General features: G+C 49.4%; 2 protein-coding genes and 1 pseudogene across 6 annotated transcripts in view; all 3 read right to left on the bottom strand.

The window, feature by feature from the left end:
* SLC13A4 (solute carrier family 13 member 4) overlaps positions 1 to 3,647 on the bottom strand; it is a 38,447-nt gene extending 34,800 nt beyond the window's left edge. The window contains exons 1-2 of one of the 4 annotated variants that reach the window (XM_036230866.1): positions 3,604 to 3,647; positions 2,701 to 2,935 (exon numbers count right to left, since the gene is read on the bottom strand). In XM_036230866.1, coding sequence (XP_036086759.1) covers positions 2,701 to 2,799 — 99 coding nt within the window. In that variant the 5' untranslated portion in view covers positions 2,800 to 2,935; positions 3,604 to 3,647. The other 3 variants (XM_036230864.1, XM_016121102.2, XM_036230865.1) reach the window with 3 other exon arrangements.
* A 1,296-nt stretch (positions 3,648 to 4,943) lies between these two features.
* FAM180A (family with sequence similarity 180 member A) lies at positions 4,944 to 20,130 on the bottom strand. Of its 2 annotated transcripts, none has more exons than XM_036230867.1 (3): positions 14,612 to 16,065; positions 10,195 to 10,295; positions 4,944 to 8,702 (listed from the first exon to the last, which is right to left on the bottom strand). In XM_036230867.1, the coding sequence occupies exons 1-3, from the start codon at positions 14,661 to 14,663 to the stop codon at positions 8,358 to 8,360; spliced, it is 498 nt and encodes a 165-aa protein (XP_036086760.1). In that variant the 5' UTR covers positions 14,664 to 16,065; the 3' UTR covers positions 4,944 to 8,357. The 2 variants fall into 2 exon arrangements, with proteins under 2 accessions (XP_036086760.1, XP_015976591.2); XM_016121105.2 differs by lacking the exon at positions 14,612 to 16,065 and adding an exon at positions 19,764 to 20,130 and having other exon boundaries at positions 4,953 to 8,702.
* LOC118611114 lies at positions 16,106 to 16,224 on the bottom strand (annotated as a pseudogene).
* Positions 20,131 to 21,387: the final 1,257 nt, after the last annotated feature.

Raw genomic sequence — 21,387 nt, 5'->3', positions numbered from 1 at the left:
TCACCTCCTGCTGTGTGGCCCGATTCCTAATCAGCCATGGACCCCGGACCTCTGTAAATGACCGTAAATGACCGGGAGGCCTTTTTGAAATTTACTTTCAGAGTTAGGTGTAGCTTTTATCCCCTTGGGGACATTAAAGCAGGGTTTGCTTATAGATAACCCCTCCCATACCTCTTCTTCTGGAATATGGTAAACAGAGTCTGGGCCCCTGGTTTTAGCAAGCTGGGCTGGAAAAAGGGAAAAGGTCATTCTAACCCTACCTGGAATGTAGCTTTTCATTCTGGAGAACCTCCAGACCTGCAGGCCGGGAGCTGCTGCCCAGGTTCCTTCTCTCAGCTCAAGTCCAGAGCAAAAAAAAAAAAAGTCCATTTAGGAATCTTAAGGATTAAATATCAGAATCTAAAAGTTTCGTGCAAGAAGGGAGGGCTGGGTGAGAGACATTCTACATGCTGCTCTGGGACCTGCTTGGGCACTGGTCACCTCCAGGCGCTTTTACATCATCGTGGAGGAAAAAGAGGGCTCTTGTTGACACTGTGACACACAGAGAAGTCACCTTTGCAGGGCATGCTGGGATAGGCGGCAAGCCGGCTGCATCCCGTTCTGAAGGCATGGGCAAACCTAGGCTCTATCTAGACGTCCCAAGGGATGTGGGGGTCGATATTCTGCCCTCCACTCATCCGTCTGCAGTGACTGGGAAGCACCGAGGTCATGAGTTTCTATTTTCTTGAGGCACTGGTTCCTCGGCTGGGGACAGACAATGTTGCCCCCAGGGCATATTTAGTAATATCTGGAAGCCTTCTGGCTATCACGGTGAGGGGGAGGGGCAGAGGCAATGTGAGCCACTGGCACCCAGGATGCTGCTAAACATCCTACGAGGCAAGGGACAGCCCTCCCTACACTACGAAGAATTGTCTGGCCCCGAATGTCACCGGTGGGGCTGCTGAGACACTCTGCCGTAAGGTGGACTCAGTCTAAAAGAAGGGGCGAGGCCATGAAAGGGCCCTCACTGACTCTTGGTTTTAGCAAGCCCAGGTTTGAAAAATTATTTACAGACTCGGACAGAGCAGGGGCTCACCTGTCTTTTATCTCTCCTCTTTTTTTCCCCCTGCCGCAACGCTTTTTCCTCAAATTTATAGATTATTTTGCCTATTTTAATAATTCGTTATTTTACTTTTTTCCTTTTTTGTGGTTATTTCTCACTAGTCATTGGTAACTAAGAAGCTCAAAAATGAGGTCCCAGAATGAAATGTGGGGAACACTGCACCCTGGAGTCGGGGTCCCCAAGGATGCGGCTGACTTAGGAGGACACAGGGGGTACCAGATACTGCTATGAAGAAGAGGGCAATGAGTCTTCAGTTGGCAGTCCCTTAAATCCATTTGCTATTTAGTAAAAAAAAAAAAAGAAAAGAAAAAAGAAAAAAAAAGAAAAGCATGAAAGGAAAAGAAAAAAAATCAGCTCATTTGGATAAAGCAGAAAATTAGTGTACAGTCCAAGAAATCTGTCAGCAGTAATCGCTGTCTGCCAATCCCAGCCCGGGTTTAATCAGCGTCTCCCTGGCACTCTGGGGTATTTATTCTACTAAAGGTTTAAGCCAGCTTGTTTTTAAGAAGCTGCATCCTAATCCCTTCTATTTAACTTTGTAACTTAATCTTGGTTACTTTACTCTGGGAGATGGGTGGAGGGCGCTCTTCCCCTCCCACAAACACGCTTAACCTCTCTGAGAGTATTTTCCTTAAAGTCCAAGGGGGGCGGGGGAGGGGGGGTGCTAAAGCCACCAAGAGGAGGAGGAGGAAGAGAGGCAGGAGGAGGAGGGTGACAGGGAGGTGGAGACAGCAGGGGAGGGAAGGGAGGCCAGCGATGGCCTGAGAAGCAAGCCAAGTGCAGAGGCGGAGTGGTGGCTTCTCTGCTCACTCAAACCCGCTCAGAAATTAGGTCACGGTCTGCAGTTGGGGGCGCTTCTTTCTTCCTTTCTTTCTTTTTCTTTTCTTTTCTTTTCTTTTTTTTTTTTATCATGTCGCCTGACTTCTCCCCTTCAAGCGCACGGAGAGGAAAACGCAGAGGCTACAAATCATGAAAGGACCAGGGCAAGATGCTGAGTTCCCCGCTCAACTCAAAGTTTAGAGGGAACTTTGGAGATGAAGTTCAAAGCCTGGTTGTCAGAGCCCATGACCCACCCACTGGCGCATGCTAAGTGGTCCAGAGCCCCCTCAGGACCACGCCCTACCCCACCCCAGCCCTGCTGTCCCCAATCCCCTCTGTCCCCCCATCCTCTCCTCAGTGTCATCGAGGGGAGGACTTCCCGCATCTGCCGTTGCTCTCCCGTACATATGGTCACATGTCGAGTGCTGACAACTACGGGAGACAGGGTGTCCTTCTTCTTATCGGCACGTGGGCCCGGCCCTGCTGCGGGGGAAGGCTGGCCCACGGATTTGTTTAACACTTCAGCCAGCTCAACAGCCTCTCCTCTAATCTCTTTCCTGGCTGGGGGCTCTGGGATGGGGGACTGGGAATGAATTAGAGGAAGGAAAAGGGTAGTTTTTAGGAATAGAGTATTTTCACCTCCTCCAGGAAAACGCTCCCATTTCTTCAAATCAAGCCCGTTGAGGAACTGTGTGGGCACCCCCTTCCCTCCACCCACCTCATCTCCTTGACCTCCCACCTGACCCACTGGCCCCAGGAGGGGACAGGCCAGTACTCACGCTGCTGGGGTGGAGCATGGGCAGAGGCAGCAGCAGGAGCGGCACCAAGATGACCAGCAGCAGCTTCCTTGCTTGGAGAAGGCCCTTCAGCAAGCCCATCCTGGACCTCCGCGCTCCGGTCCCCCTCGGAGCCCGCCGGGCCGACCAAATAAATGCCTTCGCTCCTTGCGATGCTCGCACTGGGTCCAGAAATGACTTCTTACGCCTTTCTCGTCTTCCAAGCGTCCTGTTTCGTCTTGGGGCAGAATAGGAGTGCAGTTACAGCCCCTGCTTGCACAAAAGGCTGGGCTCCTTGCCTCCTGTTTTAGGTGGGATTGGTGAGCATGGTTTATGCCCAGCAAAAAGGAACTGGGAGAGAATGGTAAACCAGGGCATAGTGGGTTCCCTCTTTGCTGGATTAGTAATGGAGGAACTTCATTCTAGGGCTTGGCGAAAGCCCCCTTAATCAATCAAAATTAAACCTCTGCTGCAGCTGTTTGGCCTTGAAGAAGTCATTTAAAGGCTTTAAAATTTTAAAAATACCAACAGACTATCTTGCCCTCCATCATTTTTCCTCCTTCTGATGGCCTGTTTGGGGGCAGTACCAGTTTCACTTCCTACCTGTGCTCACTGTACCCACCCCCCTTTCCTTAAAAAAATTCTAGTACCCCCCCTTACTTAAATCAAGCTCCCCCCCGCCCCCCACCCCCACCCCTCTCCCTCGGGTTTGTCAGCGGAGAATGCAGACTTGGGATGGGGCTGGGCTCCTCTCCCAGGACCTGGCACCTTAACTCAGTTCAAATTTCTTTCCTTCAAATTGATTTCCCACTTATAAATTGCCTTGAGCCTGGGCCTCCGGAGCAGAAAAAAAAGTCCCCAAGACATTCTTAGTTGTCACGGGACAAAATCTTGCTGGAGGCCCACCTTAACTTTCATTCACCTATGGGAAGCCGGACAGAGGCAATGGCCCCGCCCATTCCTCACGGCCAATCAGTGCATCGGAAAGAATGAGTCAGTATCTCTTCCAAAGGCTCTTCTTGATTGGTCCCAGCAGGGGCCTGCTGATTCTGCAGAACCTAGGCAATTCGAAAAGCTTATTTTTGTTTTTCAAACATTCTAGGGACTGGAGTCATGACCGTCATTGTAAACATAATCCCACTTCCCAAAAGCACTGCTTTATCGTTGCAAACTGTAGGACACAGAGCTTTCTTGGGGAGGGAGCCTGCTGACCTCGTCTTTAGGAAGATGATGACCCTGGTGGCAGGGAGAAAATAAAAAATATATATATATATTTTTGCCCCGGAGTGTGCAATATTAAACCTTTCAGACTTCCCTAGTGGCAAAGCGTCTAAGTCAGCAGAGAGCGTCAGTCTGTGAGAAAGACCACAGACTTTTTGTGGGGAGAATAGAAAGACAGCTGCCTCTCTGGAAAAATCAAGACGCCGATGTCATGTCAGAAGTGTCTGGAGTCCAGACGTCAGTGGGCTTTCTGGCCGGAGTAGGTGCTCAAATGCGTTTAGCCAAAAAAAGAAGCAGAGGGCTCCCTTCCGCCGGGCCGCAGGGAAGAGGTAAGAGGGCAAGGAAGAAGTTGATAAGTTCAGAGACAGGACCTCCTCGGGAGCTGGACTTTGGGCTTTCTGCTGCTTGGAGATTGGGAGAAGCTGTTAGCCTTTCTCAGAAAGGATATGTGGACTTGGGGAAAGGAAAGAAAAGAAAAAAAAACTAGAAAACCCCAAATGTTCCTTAAGCAATGGCCCTCAGTAGCATTGCCTTGGTCTGAGAGATGCTGAGCAGAGCCAAGGGTTATGAAACCCACGTTCCCTTGCATTTATGGAATGCTAGGAATGGCGTTCCAAGGTCTATACCAGTTGGAAATGATCCCCAGGCTAAAGGTAAAGTAACTGGAGAAATGGCTCCAGAAAACCAGTTCTTCTCGACTTCTAAGGCAGGTGCGGTCGTGGGCAGCCTAGGTCCCTTTAGAAATTATTTTGCTGTAACAGGATGGGCTATGATGACTTATCTCTTTAAATGCATGTTAAAGACTGGCTACTGTATTTACTACATTTGGGACTTATTTTTGTGATGATTTTGAAACTCAGCATGAATAATACCACATGTGTGATGTTTTGGTAGCACATATTAAAAGACACTGGATCATAATAAATAGCTGTGGAAATCGACATTGCTGTTAAACCCATGGACCACTTCAAATTTCTTGGTGAGATAATCTGAGATTACAAAGATTCCACTGAGCCTAGTAACTCAATCATGACATATTTATTACACCATCAGTGAATATTTGTTAAATAAAATTAGGTTAAGGTGAATGACACACACTAGGACCAGTAGTTCTTCAGGACTCTGTCCATTTTTTCAGATGAAGAAAACATTTTCCAGAATACAAGGCTTAAGACAAACGCCACTGACATGAGGTATCTAAAATAGTCAAACTCTTAGAAACAGAAAGAGGAATGGTAGTTGCCAGGGGCTGCAGGGAGAGAGAAAAGGGGAGTTCTTGTTTCACAGGTACCATTTTTGCAAGATGAAAAAGTTTTAGAGATCTGTCACGGACCGAGGTGCATATAGTTAACATTACTGTACTGTCCACTGAAAAGCGGGTCAGATGGTAAATTCCTGTTGTGTTTTTTTAGCACGATAAAAAAAAAGTAAGACATTAAAATGAGTTAGGAGAGTAAAGGATGCCATGTAACGTCACGTAACAAGCATTTAATTTGAGACTGGTTTACCTATGGAACTCCCTTCTGACTTATGTGATTCTCTTTTAGTTAGATTCGAAGTGGAACGACAGAGCAGTGAAAGCGTCAGCACACAGATGTTTTTCAACGTCTCTCAAGTGACATCAGAGGTAGCCGTGAGGATGCTAACTACAGAGGAAACTTCCAGAATTTATAGGTCCTCAAATGTCCCAGCAGTATGGAAATTGGTTCCATAAGTCACAGGCAAGTTTCCACCACAAACGTTGTCACACCCCAAATTATTCTGTTGCTGAGTAAATATGACACAGTGTGACTTGGTTGTGATGTGGTATGTACAGTGTGGCATTAATGGGGAAAAATGGAAGCTTCTGTTTCTTACTCCAGTCTCCTACGTCCCTGTTCATCGGGCTAAGAGTCGGGTTTTGGGGTGGCGGTCATGAGCGTCATATTTGATTTTGCATGCAAATGAAGCTATCGTTATAAAACTTTTTGTGGATAAACAATCAATTTGTATTCAGACTAAAAGAGTGTTTAAGTATCTAGTTACTGAAAATGGAATTTTCATTTGTCTTTTAAAAAAAGCCATGCCTTTCTTATTTCTATTTCGTTCAGTCATATATTGCCACACAAATATGGGCCCTGATTTATGCCTTTATGTTTTTTATTGCAGGGCGAATGAACAACGATTGTTGTCACTGGTCTGAGAACCATCCTCCCGTTCATGGATCTCCTGCCACTGGGTGCAGCCATGCATATCATGACAGACATGATAGGCAGGAATTATGAGGGTGGGTCCTTCCAGCTGCTGACTGAAAGAAAGCTCTCAGATCCCTCCTACTGGGGCCGAATCACAGGGTGGAATGCAAGGCTATGACTGTCAGGATATTTATTGTACAGTATCTAGGGATTGCAACTTCTGCTGATCCCCTCCCCACCCCACATCAAGGAAAAGTACAAATAGTGAAGGTAGATGGTGAGGCTAATCTGCCTTCTGGGCAATCCCAACCCTCTCTGTACATCCACCTTTGTTTTCATCGGACAGCTATACCCAATGGAGATCAAAAGCCAGCGTGCGTCAGAGCATGAATGCGGGCCGCGGAGGAGATAGAGCGAGCAGATGTCGACCACAAGAGATGCCTCAAGAAATGGATGCAAAGATAATCAGAATCAGGCCCAAAGATAGAGAAGCAGAGACCCCAACTAAACTAAACTAAAATAATAATAATAATAATAAGAGATGAGCAGAGTGACCATGTCAAAGAGAACACATAATATTAAAAAGAGAAAATTGAACAAAAAAGCGTACATCAGTCTGCATTTGAGGGAGGTAACAGAGCGGTATAGTCAGGGAGTAAGAACAAGAGCACACGAGTTATTAAACTGAGCCTGAGAACATCGGGGTGCAAAGCTGTGTTTTTCTCTGAGATCCTCTTTCTGCTTCCTGGTATTTCTCCCACAAGATCAGGCTGCTTGTGCTGCTAGGCAAACCTCACTTGTTCGAAGATTTTAAAGAACTCTAGCTTTTGTCATCATCAAATGACAATTGTTAAATACCCATTTCAGAATCAAATTTAACCCAATGAATCCTCACTCATTCGAAGATCAGACTACTGGGAATGTTAGCCTCCAGGACCCACTGCAAACCTAGGAGAAGCCAGAGAGACCTCTGAGCTATTCAGGAACCTATTAGAACCCAGGTACTTCTCCCCTAGCCTTCACTGATTAACTCTTATTTAACAGAATTACAACAAGCCTAGCTATCTTGTTTCTTTTTAGGTGGTGGTAGCTAAGGGACAACAAAATGTAAGGGGCCAGTGATGTTGGTCACAAAGAAAATGCACCGTGATAGCCTAACTGAGAGGAAGGCAGCAGAAAAACTCACACTGGACACAGAATTAGCAAAGCTTAAAAACTTCCAGGGTTGGTACAAATAGTCCAGCAGACCTCTCGGGTCCAGCCGTCCCCCCCTGTAACATCTTATAGTTAGTCAAATGATTGCAGAAATCTCAGAGTCGAGGCATCTCAGAGATTACGTTATCCAATTCCTTCATTAGAATGTTTCAAAGATACTAAACAAACGCTTAAGATGTCACATATGTGTAGTTTCAAAAGATAGCAAGTCAACATTGCTGAAACAAAAATTTGGCATTCGAAAGGGTAAAATTCCGTCATCTGAAAATCATTTTTATTGGGAGCACTTAATTCTCTGATGATGCTAAATAATTTTAGCATTAGGATAGAAAGGTGCGGCCGTTGGTCCCACCTCTTTATTAGGACTATCTCTCTGCGTTAGCTTGGTTTCTCTGTTCAAAAGACAAGGCATAACCCCCCTCATAAGTCTCCTCTGATGAGACCAGCCTTCAGATGAGAAGAGTCAAGATTTCTAGGTCATAAAATTACCGATTTTCTAACTGATTCTTCTCAGCGACTTTCGGAAAAGTCGAGAAATATATCCTTGACTAACAACATGTTTACTTGGCTATCGCACTAGCTTCTTTATATCTTACTACAGAACCTGCAGAAAGATGTTCATTCAACACAGCGCCCTGATCTCTTAGGACCAAAGAAATCTGTCCCCCATCTTCCCGCCATGCTCAAACCTCTAGGATGTCTCCTCCAGCTCTGTCCTCACTCGTGGGTGTTTGTGGCAGTCACTCAGGGTCCAAGCGTATCTTAGCTCTGCATGTCACCCGGCACACTGCTTGGCCTCTGGAGGCCTCTTGGCACCACGTCAGCCCTTTGTTCCAGCCCAGTTCACATTACGTATGACCTGAGTCAGGTGTGCTTGTCAGGAAGCTACCAGGGGCAAAGAGCATTGGGCTTACTTATTTTATCTCTGTTACTCTGAGTTGGTGGCATGTGTTTTGATGCTGGTCCCTGTAAATGGAGTAGAGAATGAAGAATTTCTGGATTACTGTGTGTGCTGGGCCCTGATCCTCGGTCCTGGTGCGGGCCAGTCTCTCAGAGAGACACTCTGGAGCCTGAGGACCGCATCAAGTCATGCCTCAGGGCCTGGAAGAGGCTGAGGAGGGACTGGGCCCAGATGTCCTTCTGATGCCCTTGGGACAGGGCTGTGCGGTAGGCTGCGTAGGCCAGGGTCAGCACTGTCCTTTCAAAGTCCTCCTTCTGGAGGATGCCGGGGTGTCTGGAGAGGGTGGCACTCAGCCGGCGGATGTCTGGGATGCGTTTGGGGATCACGTCATTGCAGATGGTGCGGAAGGCAGAGGCTTTCCTCAAGGAGGCGAGCTCCTCGTCTTTGATGGAGATCTTCAGGTCAGGGCCGATCTCAAGTTCAGCTAGCAGGAACTGGGTGAAAACACAACATGTAGAAAGACATGAGGATTTGGGCGTTGCTGAGGACACCATTGTTTTCATTATCACATCCGTTCATTTAGGGAGGCAGCTGCGGAAAAAAGCTTTGGAATCCAAGAGACCCGGGTTCCAGTGCCAGCTCTCCCACTAACTGTGTGACCTTGGATGAGTTACTTAACGTCTCTGAGCCTCATTTTCCTCCTCTGTGAAAGGGTTAGCAACAAAAATGCCTCACCAGGACGTTGTGAGAAGTAAATAAGACACATATGGGCATCATCTAACACTATACCTGGTACAAAGCTACTATTTAATTATTACCTTTTGTTTCCAGTGTCCTGGATCGACCTCTTTCCCCCTTCCTCCCTCCCCCCCACCGAAGGTCTGAAAGCATGAACCGACTATTTTGGATAATTTTTAAGTCAGAAGCTGCAAGCCGAGGGATGGAGAGAGCTGTGCTAGGAGTTAAGCAGGATACAGAGTTTCGTCCTCCTTTGTCGCCTGTTGTTTTGAGAGTGGGGGGGGGTCCGTTATACGCATACATTCCCGCTCAGGGCCAGGAACCTAATTAATACCTCTCGGACTCAGGGTCCTGACTCCTCTGTCTCCAGCTTTCCCCGGCTCTAATCCATCTCCCTGCTACTGTCTGTTATTTTTCTAGAACAGATCTGTTTATGCGACTCTCATGTTCGAGACTTGGCAAAGTCTGTGCATTTTCCAGTTTGTTCCCAGAAGCAGGATTTGAAATCTGCCCCCGCCTCAACCGCTTGGCTGCAGCAGGCCGTCTCTTTCTTGGTCAGATAGTTCTGGTCCATGGAGGACATTAGAGGATGTCAGGGCAGGAGGGGAATTTTGGAGAGCATTGTAGGTTGAGATTCAGGCCCAGGGAGACAAGGTCACATAAGCGATGAGTGGCAGAACCAGAACTAAGGGTCAGATCTTGAACCTGGAATTTTACCACTGCACTAAACCAAACGGCCTGGGAATTTTACCTGTGGTTTGGAGGGGAGGTGGGGCCTGAGTGTCAGAGATGTGAGAGGCAGAGGAAGGACGCCTGGGGGATGGTCAGGAACGGGGCTGCCACAGTGCGCTGTTACTGGAGACAGGGCTCCACTCGTAACTAGCTTGGCGTCGCCTGAACGCTACTGACAAGCCCTGCCTCGGAGGCTTTGCCTGAGATCACTGCTCTCCTGCTTGGGTGCTGCAGCTGGCGCCTTGGGACCAAACCTAAATCTCTAATTTTGCCTCCACTGCCCTCCCGATGCCATCATCCCCTGTTATGGCATGTGGGAAAGGTGAGCAGAATGCGAGGATCACCTTGCTTTGGGATGGGCAGAATTCGGCGGCCTCCGCACGCTGGTCTAGGCCAGTCCCTGTGGGAGCAGAGGCCACTCATTTTCACGGGCCCAGGTCACGTCTCCTTCCCGAAACAGGCAAGTCGCACTGCCTTTGGGATGATGTGACTTGACCACGTCCAACCTGTGCCTACCTCATAGAGCAGTTCTACATCCTCCAGGGAGCTCTGCAGGACAGGATTCAAAGGCATCGAGGATGATTTCTTTGGCCGATGGGCCGCAGGGAAGAGCAGGGCTGTAAGAAATGAAGGCATGAGCTGGAGGGGCCGTGTGCACTCGGGCCGTCTCCCTCCGGGTACCAGGAGGTTAGCTGGCCAGTGTCGAAAGTGGCCGGCTGGAAGCGGCGGTGGCCATAAAGTGGGAAAGGCGACAGACAACTCTGGTGTGTCCCAGGCACGTCAGGGGTTCCTATTTCAGACCCAGCAGCTCGGCAGAATCATCTCAGAAAGTTTTGAAATACATATGTACATGTCTGGGGAAATTTATATTAAAATAAAACAAAATAAAACAGAAATAAGCAAACAATGAAAACCCCTCAAATTCAACAAATGAGTTCCGTAATGACACTGTTCCCTAATAGTACTGCACATTTTAGCACTTTATCAGTACGAAGTGCGGGTTGATTTTTATTGACAAGCCTTTTTAATTTTTATTGACAAGCCTTTTTAATCGGAGGATCAGACTTTTGGCTCCTCCCCAGCCCTCTGAAATGCAGCTGCAGGAGAATTTGGCCGCAGGCAACAAATTAACAAAGAGCTGCCCCCAAGACCCTGACATGTGGCTCTAAGGCCATGGGGAGCCAAGCTCAGGACTCCCCCGCAAGGGCCCCCAGACTTAGAAATGCCTTTGGGACAAAGTCTATGACTTGCTAATGCTGTTTGTCTGTGGGAGCTGGAGGGAGATGGGTGGGCGGCTACAGGTAGAGAGGGTAACAAGAATTAGAATTTGAAGAGGACAAGTGAAGAAAACACTATGTTATAGAAAGCAGGAATCACCATTATAAGTGGCGGTTCTCCAGAGTCACCTGGGGCTGGGAGCAGACAGCCCCGGCCACACACCCAGCCCCTCTGTGCAGAAACGATTGGCAAGCCTGCCGCCCGCGGATAGGAAAAGGTACAGATTCTTCCAGATGCTGGATTGCGATCTCCCAGGACACTGGGCAGCTCACTGAAAAATCTATGAGATTTCAGGGTAAGCAGCGCCCCCTGGAGTTGTGCGAGGCACAATTTGCGCAGCCACACGTGACATTTCTGCTTCTTGATAATGGTGCCCTGCGGCCATCGAGAAAGGTTTCTGTGATGTCCAGTGTGCCGTGTTAAAGAAGGCGGGGAACCGCATAAGCTCTTTAGAAGGGTTTCTATCCGAAGTGATCAAGATGAAACATCTTTGATATAAAGGCATTTATTTCCTGAAAAGCTCACTGGTAGGAAACTCGCACTTCCTGGAAAAAGCTGGTTGGGTGGAGAGCTGCGGTAACAGTGCTTTCTCTGTCCTCATTTATTATCCGTACCACAGGGTCCTCCGGGCCTAGGATAAACATGGTGTTAGGTGTCTGCAGCCCCGGGCGGCGCGCTAGGGGCCGCTGTTGGCCGAGCAGATCCGTGCATTGAAGGAGGCCTTGCGGGGCGGCCCCGCTCTGCTCTGCTGCTGCAGATCCGTTGTGCAGAAGGAGGCTTTGAAATCCCGAGCAATAATATTTCCTGGCCCAGCACTTTAGCAGAATTTGTTCTCTTTGCCAGATAATTACCAGTTTCCCACAGAATCATAGATTTTAGGGCTGGAGGAAGCCTTTGCCTCTGTGCACCTAATTGCTTCTGCCTGTAGTTTCAGGTGGAGCTCAGGGGAGCGAGGCGTCTTCCACCCCACGGGTTTGCACCCTTGACCGCACCCAGGCGGCTTGCAAAAATACTGATGCCTGGGTCCCAGCCTCAGAGGTTCTTATGTAATTAAACTAGGGTACGACTGGGACAGTAAGGTTTTAAAAAGCTTTCTAAGGGCTTCTAACGGCAGCCAAAGTTGCGAATCAGAGGCCGCTTGACCTGAGCGTGTACGGAGGCCGTGTGGCCTCTCTCAGGTCAGCCCAGTGGTTCTCGACCTTGACGCTACATTAGAATCACCTGGGAGTTTTTAAAAACCCAGATGCCCAAGGCCACTGCCCAGGCCAGTTCATGGGCATCTCTGGGGTGCAGGGAGGTGGGCATCAGGGCTTTTGATGGTACCCACGTGATTCGAACAGGCAGGCAGGGCGGTGACTGTTGGCTCTCCCAGATCCACAGCCAAGCCGATGGTGCCACAGTGCAAAGCACACTCCCGTCCGAGGCCTTCCAGGGTTCACCCGAAGAGACCAAGGCAAACGCGTAGAGACGCCTAGAGGGCGCGTACTTTGACTCCGCTCCCTCCTCGCGGGGAGACGACCCCAGGACCAGCAAGACATGCCCGCGGCCTGCCTGCTCTTCTCCTCCTACGATGAGAGGTGGACGCACCCCCTTCTCAGGATAGGATCTGAGAGAAATTTTACTTCTTTACTTCTTCTTCCAGAGCTTCCCTCTTGCTGTGAAATGAAAGGTCTTGCTCTCTTAAAAAAACAAAGTAAAGTAAATCCACACTCTGGCAGGTGACTCTGGCAGGAGGGGAGGACTATCCTGAGCACAGCTGCCTGCCATCTCAGACTTGGGGGGGCCGCCTCCCACGTGGCAGCCAGACCGGCGCTTTTTCTTCACTCGACTGTTCCCTGCGAACAGCAACACCCCTCAACGTGCTCACCCCGGGCGGACCCCTGGCTCTCAAAGAGCTGGGAAGAAAATACTCCCTGATTCAAAGCTGAGTCGAATGGGAAATGTTACGGTTTCCAATAGCCCTTGTTCTCATGCTTTTTAAAATAATTGCAGAATTTGGGGAAAAATTGTTAGAATTAGCTTCAGCCTCTAGACGAGGGGACCCATTATTGCTTCAGAGAGTATTGTGGGGAGCGCAGGCGTCTGCAAGACAGCCCCTCCGCCACCTAGCGCCCCTGCCTCCTGCGTACCCCTCCCACTGCTGTGGCTGTTTTGACAGTGTGCGTCGGCGGGGACTTTTGTGCCCCCTTGGGCCGGGGAGGTGCAGCCAGCTCTGGGCCCGATGTCTCGGCGGCTGCCCAGGCTTGACTCCCTGTGACAGGGATGAGGCCGGGAGAGCAGAAATCAGTCTCCACCAGAGATGCTGCAGGTGATGGGCGAGAGGTTGAGGTACGTCTGCTCTGTGTCAAAACATTTGGGTGAAAAGTTGACCATAGAGTCAGTCACTGCCGACGCTTTTGTCCATGAAGGCGAAGTCTGGACCTTTCCCGAAACACAAATGGCCGAAACAAGAGCTGACCAACTCCGAGAGGTGTGTGTGCAAAACTTTATAGGACACTAGACTCAGTCCTACTTGGTCTTTCTTCCTGTCCCTTCCATCCTAGCTCCCAGATTTACAGAGGTCATTTTAAGTTTGCCCACCTCCTCGGTCAGCAATGGCTGCACCGCTTTGGGCAGCATGGTCTTTGCAAGGCTGATAAGGGGGAGACCTGAGTGCTCCCCGCAGGTGGGGGACTGACCTTCCCTGAGGCAGGCGCGAGAGCGGGGAATAGGCTAGGGAGACCAGAGACCCCATTCCTTTCTGGGCGCCACTGGAGCATCGAGCCTCGGGCAAAATGGCTGCTAGAACAGTTTTTCCAAAATCACTGAGTTTATGTACTTTTTTTGGTGTAAAATTGGGCCAATTTGTTTCTTTCTTCTCCACTCAATGCTCCCCACCCAGCCCACTCTCTGGCTATTTCTTCAGGATGTGAATGTGCCCACGAGGGCCACTCCGTGTGCCCAGGGGACACCAGACTCGCCCAGGTCTCCCCGCAGGAAGCCTGCTGCCCGGGCTCGCCTTGGAGCAGAGCTAAGAGCCTCTCCCTCCTCCTTCATGCCCTGGACGAGCGAGCCTTCCCGAGAACTTGAGAGCGTATGATTCATCGAACCGAGCAGCATAGAACCAATGATTCACTTGCTAAAGGTCATGCCGCAGGCACTAAGCCAGTCTAGAGACCGGATCCAGAGGTACGGGGACCACGTGCGGGAATAACTACGGGAAGGATCACGTCATTAATTGTGAGTGAATGAATGTATGCGGTATAAAACGTAACTGAATCACACATGTTTAAAAAGCATCTCTAGCTTTGATTTATAATGTGATATGCAAGGTCAAGTCGCTGCACCCCTTGATTACTCTCTTGCATTTATCCTCACCTCCTTTGAGCTCTCTTTTTTCCTGTGCGATCTCTCGGCAGAAGTACAGCCCATCTCCTGACCTGCTCCACACCTGCACCGGTCCGCCCGAATGCAGCCGGAGGGAACCGTAACCATCACGTTAAGCGGTCACACTTGAAATCCAGGTCGTTATTCTCACACGGGCCCTTACCTGCCACCCGTCCGGTTCCCATATTTCCTGATTCCTCCCACGCTATTTTACTGTGAAACAGATGGTGATTTCACACCTTCGGCTGGCTTCCTCCTGAAACCAGTTACCTGCCTCTGGCCCACTTACCTGCCTCTCCTGTTATTGAGTCCACGCTCCTGTCTAGAGCCCACGTCTTCATGGTGTGTGTGAGCTCCTGTAACAATATCGCTCACCTGTCCACCTTTCTTACACCAGTGAGTTTTCCCTCTCTATTGGATCTTTCTCATCAGCATGAAAACATGTTACTTCTTCTATTTACAAAAAAAAAAAAAATCCCTCCCGCCTGGCTGCTCTCCCTTCTCCCCTCTGTCTTCTGAGGGGAGTCCTGGCCACTCTCATTATATTTCGAGGATTGACTTTTATATATGCAGTTGCCTGTGGGAATTCCCTTTCCACTGCGTAACTGTTCTCTCTCCTAATTCTCTCTCTCTCTCTCTCTCACACACACACACACGCATCTGCTGTGTCTGCTGTCTTCCTATCTCTCTCAGTTGCTCAGGCCAAAACCCTGGGAGTCATCACTGAGTCTTTCTTCACGCCCCACATCCAGCTAATCAGCAAGTCTCGTTGGCGCTACCTTCCAAACAGATGTGGAATCTGGCCGCTTCTTGCCACATCCCTGCTCGCCCCTGGCCCAAGCCTTAGGCACCTCTCCTAATAGCTCTCTGCTTCCACCCTTGGCTACTGTCCTCCTTCTATTCTTAACACAGCCATTAAAGTGATTCTGTGCAAACAGGCCCGACGATGTCGCTCCTCTGCCCAGAACCCTTGATGGTTTCCCGTCTCAGAGTAAGAACCAAATGTCTTCAAAGGGCCACCAGGTGCCATTTGACGTCTCACCGGGTCTCTGGACCCATCTGTTACGCTCCCCTGGCTCCTGCCGCTGCTGTCACAGGCCTCCTCAGTGCTCCCGGAGCATCCTAGGTATGCTTTGGCCACAGTCACCTCCTCAGGGAGGCCCTCCCTGACTACCTATTTAAAATGATCATCTCTGCTCCCCTCTAACCTGTCCCTACTTTATCGCTATCCAACAATCCAGATGTCTTATTTCTATATGTATTCGTTGTCTGTTCCCCCCACCCCAGAGTGTCGGCCCCATAAGGCATGGGATTTTGTCCCTTTTGTTCACTGTTGTATTCCCAGCGCGTAGCATCCCGCCCATGACTGTTTGTTGAATGAATAAACAATCTCCGCCTAACACATTAACTACCTTTGTCACTAAACTCCATTTTTTTTTGAACAGAAGGCTTCACTGAATCAATCCTCGTTCTGACGGTGATTCTAGCACTTGTGTGAGGTTATGGGTCCTGCTAACTATCGGAAGGTAGGTGTTTCCTGTTTCCAGCATGACCTCCGTCCAACTCTGAGGAGCCCCCGTTCCAGCCTGGTTCAAGGTCGGCACCTGTCGCCTCAACCCTTCGGCCCCTCCAAGCCTTCTTGCCCAGACATACAGGCAGAAGCGTCCCTAAATGGAGAAGCCTATTTTTGCACTTTTTTTTTTTGGCGAAGCAACCCTTGGTTGACCTCACAGATTGCAAGGAATTTGTCAGCTTACAATCCCTTATTTTATTAATTTTTTTACGCCTAAAGCATCTGGTCTTCCTAGGTGGTCTCCCACCCAAGTACTAACCAGGCCTGACCCTGCTTAGCTTCCAAGATCAGAGGGGATGGAGCTTGTTCAGGGTGGCATGGCCATAGACCTATTTTTGCTTTGAGCCTGATCTTCCCTTCACCTTTTTATGATTAACAGCAAAGCACAGCGTTAAGCTTAACCACGGTTTTCACCGAAAATGACACACAGCCTTTCTACAGCAGAGCTTGTCGGGAGGGATCTTAATTGCAGACCATTTCACGCCAAAAGACAGCCATATTTTTCATGAATCAGTTGAAGCGACTCCATGGAAACACCAGTGGGTGTGGGAAGGAAAAGCTCTCATTTATAAAAGATCTTTTGCCAGATCCTACTCATGCCATTTACTTGTTTGCTCCTGGGCCAGTCCTTTAGAAACAGTGACGTTCTGCGTGAGCCAGGGTCTTGGCCCCAAGTGCTGGAGGTCCAACAGGAGTGCTTCTGAAAGGGCTGCCTCCCTTGGCCAGGCCTCCCAGCGGTGACCCAGGGGCTGCTGGGAGCACGGGAGCCAGAGAACACCCAGAAGGGGTGGAGAGGGTGAATGACAGCACAACTCAGATGCTGTAGGCCTTGTGGGGATCGTGGGGGCATCAAAATCCAGCCCTGTCCTTGCTACCGAGTGCTCTGGGGCACGTTAACTTCTCTAACTCCAGTTCTGTGTAAGTGGTCAGAACAGCGCCTGCCTCGTGCAGTGACTGAGGCGTAAACGAGGTGGCTATGCATGGCGTGGTCGGTAATGCTACTCCAGTTAGTTCGTCATGGGGACTCAACACTGACCACAGGCCCTTCCCGTCATAGGAAACACTCACGAGTGAAGAAGCACGCAACACGCACATGGACACCCGAAAATGACATAAATTCCACCGCGTAACTGGAAGAGTACCCTTCCCTGTCACACTGCTTTAAAAAGAAATAATTTACATGTATTTCATAACAACAGATATTTCTATAGTAATTAATACGTAGATTTATTATTATTATTTTTTTAAGACAAGCTAGTGCCCCCCGGCCCTCCAAGCGCTGCTCCGGCAGGAGTGGGGGGTAGGGTGGGCGTGGTCTTGGGTCAGGTGTGGCCAGTTCCCTGGGCTGGCCACGCTCACCACAGGTGAATCATTTGGTCTGATTCAAGTCGGTGAGGCCGGCATGGGGATCCTGGATGCCAGCATGGAAAGCTACCTCCCAGGGCAGGATCCTAGAGAGCGCTTCTCCCAGAGAGGACGGGAGTGTGGCCGGTAGGAAAAGGGATGTCCTGGCAGTAGGACGTGTTCCCTTTGGGTTTATTTCTACGTTTCTACACGTGGGCGCGAGGCGTGGAGTGGGGGTGGGGAGGGGCGGCTGGGGCTGAGCCCGTGGCGTCTTTAGCGTCTTTAGCGGGTGGTCGCCCTGCGACTGTTTTCAAAGGCAATTCTTCGAAATCAGGCTCGGATTTGGAGGTGGGGGTGGGGTGTGGATAAAGGAGAAAGGAACATTGAGTACATTTGGAAAAATTATTTGGGTGTGATCCCTATTCCATCTTTTTTTTTTTTTTTTTAAAGATGGCAATTGTGTATTCCTTGTATAATTAGAAAAGAATGTTAAAAATGAAAATAATCAACTCCGTGGAAGACTTTGATGATGGCTGGAGGAACGCCATATCACTTGTTGACTCTGAGCACTGACGTGAACCACTAATCTAGCGCTTAGTTAGCCTCAGCTGCCTAGTCCTGGTCCCCGTGTCAGCTGTGCTGGGTGTTTTTAAGTAGGTGGTGATTGTCATTGGAGGGGGGAGCGACGGACCCTCCCTAGAAAGGGCAGGGTGGGGCCAGGGCAGCTACTCCCGGGGGTTGCCATAGAATGCTCCAGTTGAGAATCTCAAGCTTTCTTTAATGATTTCTTTTTTTTTTTTTTTTTTCATGTTTAAGCGGCTAACGTTAATCCAGTGCTCCTTACTTACAAAGCATTTTTTTGGCATCCGGCCCTCGCAGTAACACAGTGAAGGTTAGTTTCGTTACTGCTCATGTGGTACCTGTTGGTGAACTAGAGCCCGGAGAGTCTGTGAGACTTGCCGGAGATCACACAGCCCGTCAGAGGCAGAGCGCAAATCCCTGAGTTCCCTGCGGGGCAGATCGGGATGGGGCTTCTGTGTTTTCAAGCCTCGTTACAGATTAAGTCATCGGAAATGGTTTCTAACAGGGAAATGCCTGTGCATTTTTAGGAAGAATGGTTATTGTCATCTCTTTTTTATAGGCTAAGTAGGTAAGGCCCCCGGGGCATTCAGGTGTGAGCGGCTGAACGTCACTCCTCAGACTCTTTAAAAGTTTGTGCTCATGATGAGCAGGGGACAGGTGGTGGTGGTGGGTGTGTGTAATGGCCTCATCAGAAATAAATTAATTATTTGCCCCAGGTGTGTGTGTGTGTGTGTGTGTGTGTGTGTGTTTAATGGCCTCACCAGAAATAAATTAATTTATTTATTTTACATGAATTATTTGCCCCCAGGACAACAACCAATCACTTCATAGCTCAGCTAAGAGAACTGGCAGGTTCCTAATCTCAGACTTAAAAATGAGGGAGTAAAATCCCCAATAAGTGCAGTGGCATTTGCTCGCCTCACCGTTTCAGGTCCGTCTGCTCTGTGCACCTTGTTCCCACATGGCTGTTCCTCCGTTCCCCGACACTCTCCTTGAGAACCGAGAGGCTTCTCCTTAGGCCACCGTGCCAGTCTTCGTCCTATTTTGGATCTCTAGAAACATCCACGAGCCTGACTTCTTTTCCCAGTTCTGTCTGGGAGAGACCTCAGTTGACTTTAGGCGGCAGACAGAAAGGTTTCCAGTTCAGACCGGCTCCGAGTGGGTGGCACTATTGGTCCCTCACTTAACAGTGATAAACTCACTGGCCGGAGGAGCTGTTGGTGTCTGCCAGCTGAAGCCAGTCCTGGGGCATAGAGGGAGGATGGCATTCTAGCTCTGAGGAACTACGTCGGAGGGAAGGGCAGTCAGCCATGCGGGTCTGGACCACACTGGGCTCCCTCCCTTCCCAGGTGGACTGGCCGGCTGGTGGGAGCAGCAGACCGGCCGACATTGGGATGCCGAAGGATGACCCTCCCTTTCCTGCCACTGGGCCAGCTCTCCCCAGCCGGAAAGATGTGTCCACTCCTGCTTAGGAAGCAGTGTTGAGACCCCAACCCGGGCAGCCCAGACCCAGAGCCTCTTGTCAGGCTCCGCAGGTAGCACCCCGGCACCCACAGCCCCATCGTGTTGGCATCAGACCTGGGCACCTGCTCTCCACATGCCCTGCCCCGCTGCAGCTGCCCGGGGTCGGGGGAAACTTAAGGAAATGTGTCCGCAGTCTCTGAAGCAGAGACGACTCGCTCTGGTGTGTCAGAGGGATGCTCCCTGCGCTTCCCACCTGGACCATGGCCTCTCGGCAGCTTTGATTTTTTTTCAGTGCCATTTCCCCCCATCACCTTTTAACACCTTCGAACATGTCAGGCATAAAGCAATTGGCAGAGACCAGAGAGAAGGAGGAACGTGGGTCTCCTAATTTCCTTCCCTCACTCCACACCCCCTGAATTCCTAATTGCATTTAAGGACAAATGACGACCATCAAACAAATAAATAAAAAGCAACTCACCTCGGCCCCACCTGTGGGACGCGGTCGCTTGCGCATCATAACACAACAGCAGAAGCAGCAGTGTCTTCCAGCACATCTTTTCCTTCCACAAAGGTGAGAGGTTGCCCTCCAACCCAGCGGGACCCCAGGAGCTACAGGTATGGGGTACCGGTCCTCCCTGTGAGACGGTACGGTTCTTACCCCGCTTCCCTCCTCAGAGGAGCAGATGCCCTCTCCCGCCTCGGAAGGTGGAGGCAGAGGTTGCCTCCGGGGGGCACAGGAGTGGGGACCTCTGATTCCGATTCTCTCTGGGATTGGGGGACTGGGCTTCCACAGAGAGACTCTGTTTTTGAGCACATCTGGAGTGACTCACGGGGCATGTGATCTCCTTGGCAGTAGGGTGGATAAATATAATTTCTGTACTTGAGTTCCATGTGTTGGATGCACCCACTGGAATTTTTCTTTAACAAACAGACTCGTGGAACTTGTTAGAGAGCCCAGCAAAGGGCTGGCTGCTGTCCCTGTCCACACACACATACCAGAGCCAGGGCGCGGGCTGCAGGAAGGGCTGGGAGGCTTTCCTCGCAGACGGGGCTGACTGAGCCCAAAGTTGCCATCAGGACAGCAGAATCATTGTAGTGTCTGGGCTGAGTCTCGCGTCCTATCTCGGAGCTAGACCTCGCGATATTGGTGCCTACAGGCAGTTCAGAGCCTTCCCCAGGGTCTGCAAGGATGGGGAGTTGGCAGGCTGTAAAGATCAGATGCGGAGACGTGCCATAGTGTGTACGTGTTGTACGTGTGGGTGATGCCAGGGACCCACAGGTGACCCTCCCTCTTCATTCACATTCATGACGCCCTGCTTTCTGATCTGCGTCTAGACCTGGGATCAAATACTTTGAATCTCCCAAGCAAAATGGTAGTGTTTTTCCGTGATAATTTGTTTGTTTGTTTTGATATTTAATCAGTCAATTAATAATTTTTTGTTGAGGTATAATTGACATATAACGTGCAAGTTTAAAGTATACAATGCGTTGATTTGATACACTTACATATTGCAATATGATTACCACTGTAGCATTAGCTAATACTTCTATCACATGACTTAATTATTATTTTGTTTCTGTGGTGAAAACATTTAAGATCCATGATCATTTCAAAGGCACTGCCGTAGGCACCTTGGTTTTGTCCAGTACCACCGCCTTACCTTCTCTGAAATGACAGACGTGCAATGTCGAAGCTTGAAAAACACTTACAGATGGTGTAACCCTGTGGGTTTCCAATTCGTAGGTATGTCTAGGGTGGACGTGCCACTCAGAGGTGACTTTAAGGATGTCCTCTGCTTCAGTCAGAACCTCTTTTATCTGTTACGAGAAGTTTCTTAAAAAAAAAAAAGGTCGACTATAAAATCTGACCATCGACCTCACTAATATAAATAATAGCGAGTGAATGGTAATTTGTTCCAGGCACTGTGCTCCATGCCGTCCTTGGATTAACCGATTTGATACTCACACCAAGCTATGAGATCAGTATAGAACAGCACTCTCCAACAGAACTGTAAAGTCACAATGTAATTTGAAATTTCCCAGTAGCCACACTTAAATAAAGTAAAAAGGAACAGGTAAATTAATTGCCATAATATATTTTA

Source organism: Rousettus aegyptiacus, unplaced genomic scaffold (assembly GCF_014176215.1).
Source record: "Rousettus aegyptiacus isolate mRouAeg1 unplaced genomic scaffold, mRouAeg1.p scaffold_m13_p_13, whole genome shotgun sequence".
Taxonomy (NCBI): domain Eukaryota; kingdom Metazoa; phylum Chordata; class Mammalia; order Chiroptera; family Pteropodidae; genus Rousettus; species Rousettus aegyptiacus.
The sequence above is the reverse complement of the archived record's forward strand: the minus strand, read 5'-3'. Positions and strand labels throughout refer to the sequence as shown.

What these genes read in the sequence shown, in the direction of transcription:
- FAM180A (XM_016121105.2), bottom strand. Translation starts at nt 19,839, where the DNA reads ATGTGCTGGAAGACACTGCTGCTTCTGCTGTTGTGTTATGATGCGCAA. An exon ending in GTCCCACAGGTGGGGCCGAG is followed by an intron (nt 10,296 to 19,763) that starts GTGAGTTGCTTT and finishes CATTTCTTACAG; the next exon opens with CCCTGCTCTTCCCTGCGGCC. An exon ending in ATGTAGAACTGCTCTATGAG is followed by an intron (nt 8,703 to 10,194) that starts GTAGGCACAGGT and finishes GTTTTCACCCAG; the next exon opens with TTCCTGCTAGCTGAACTTGA.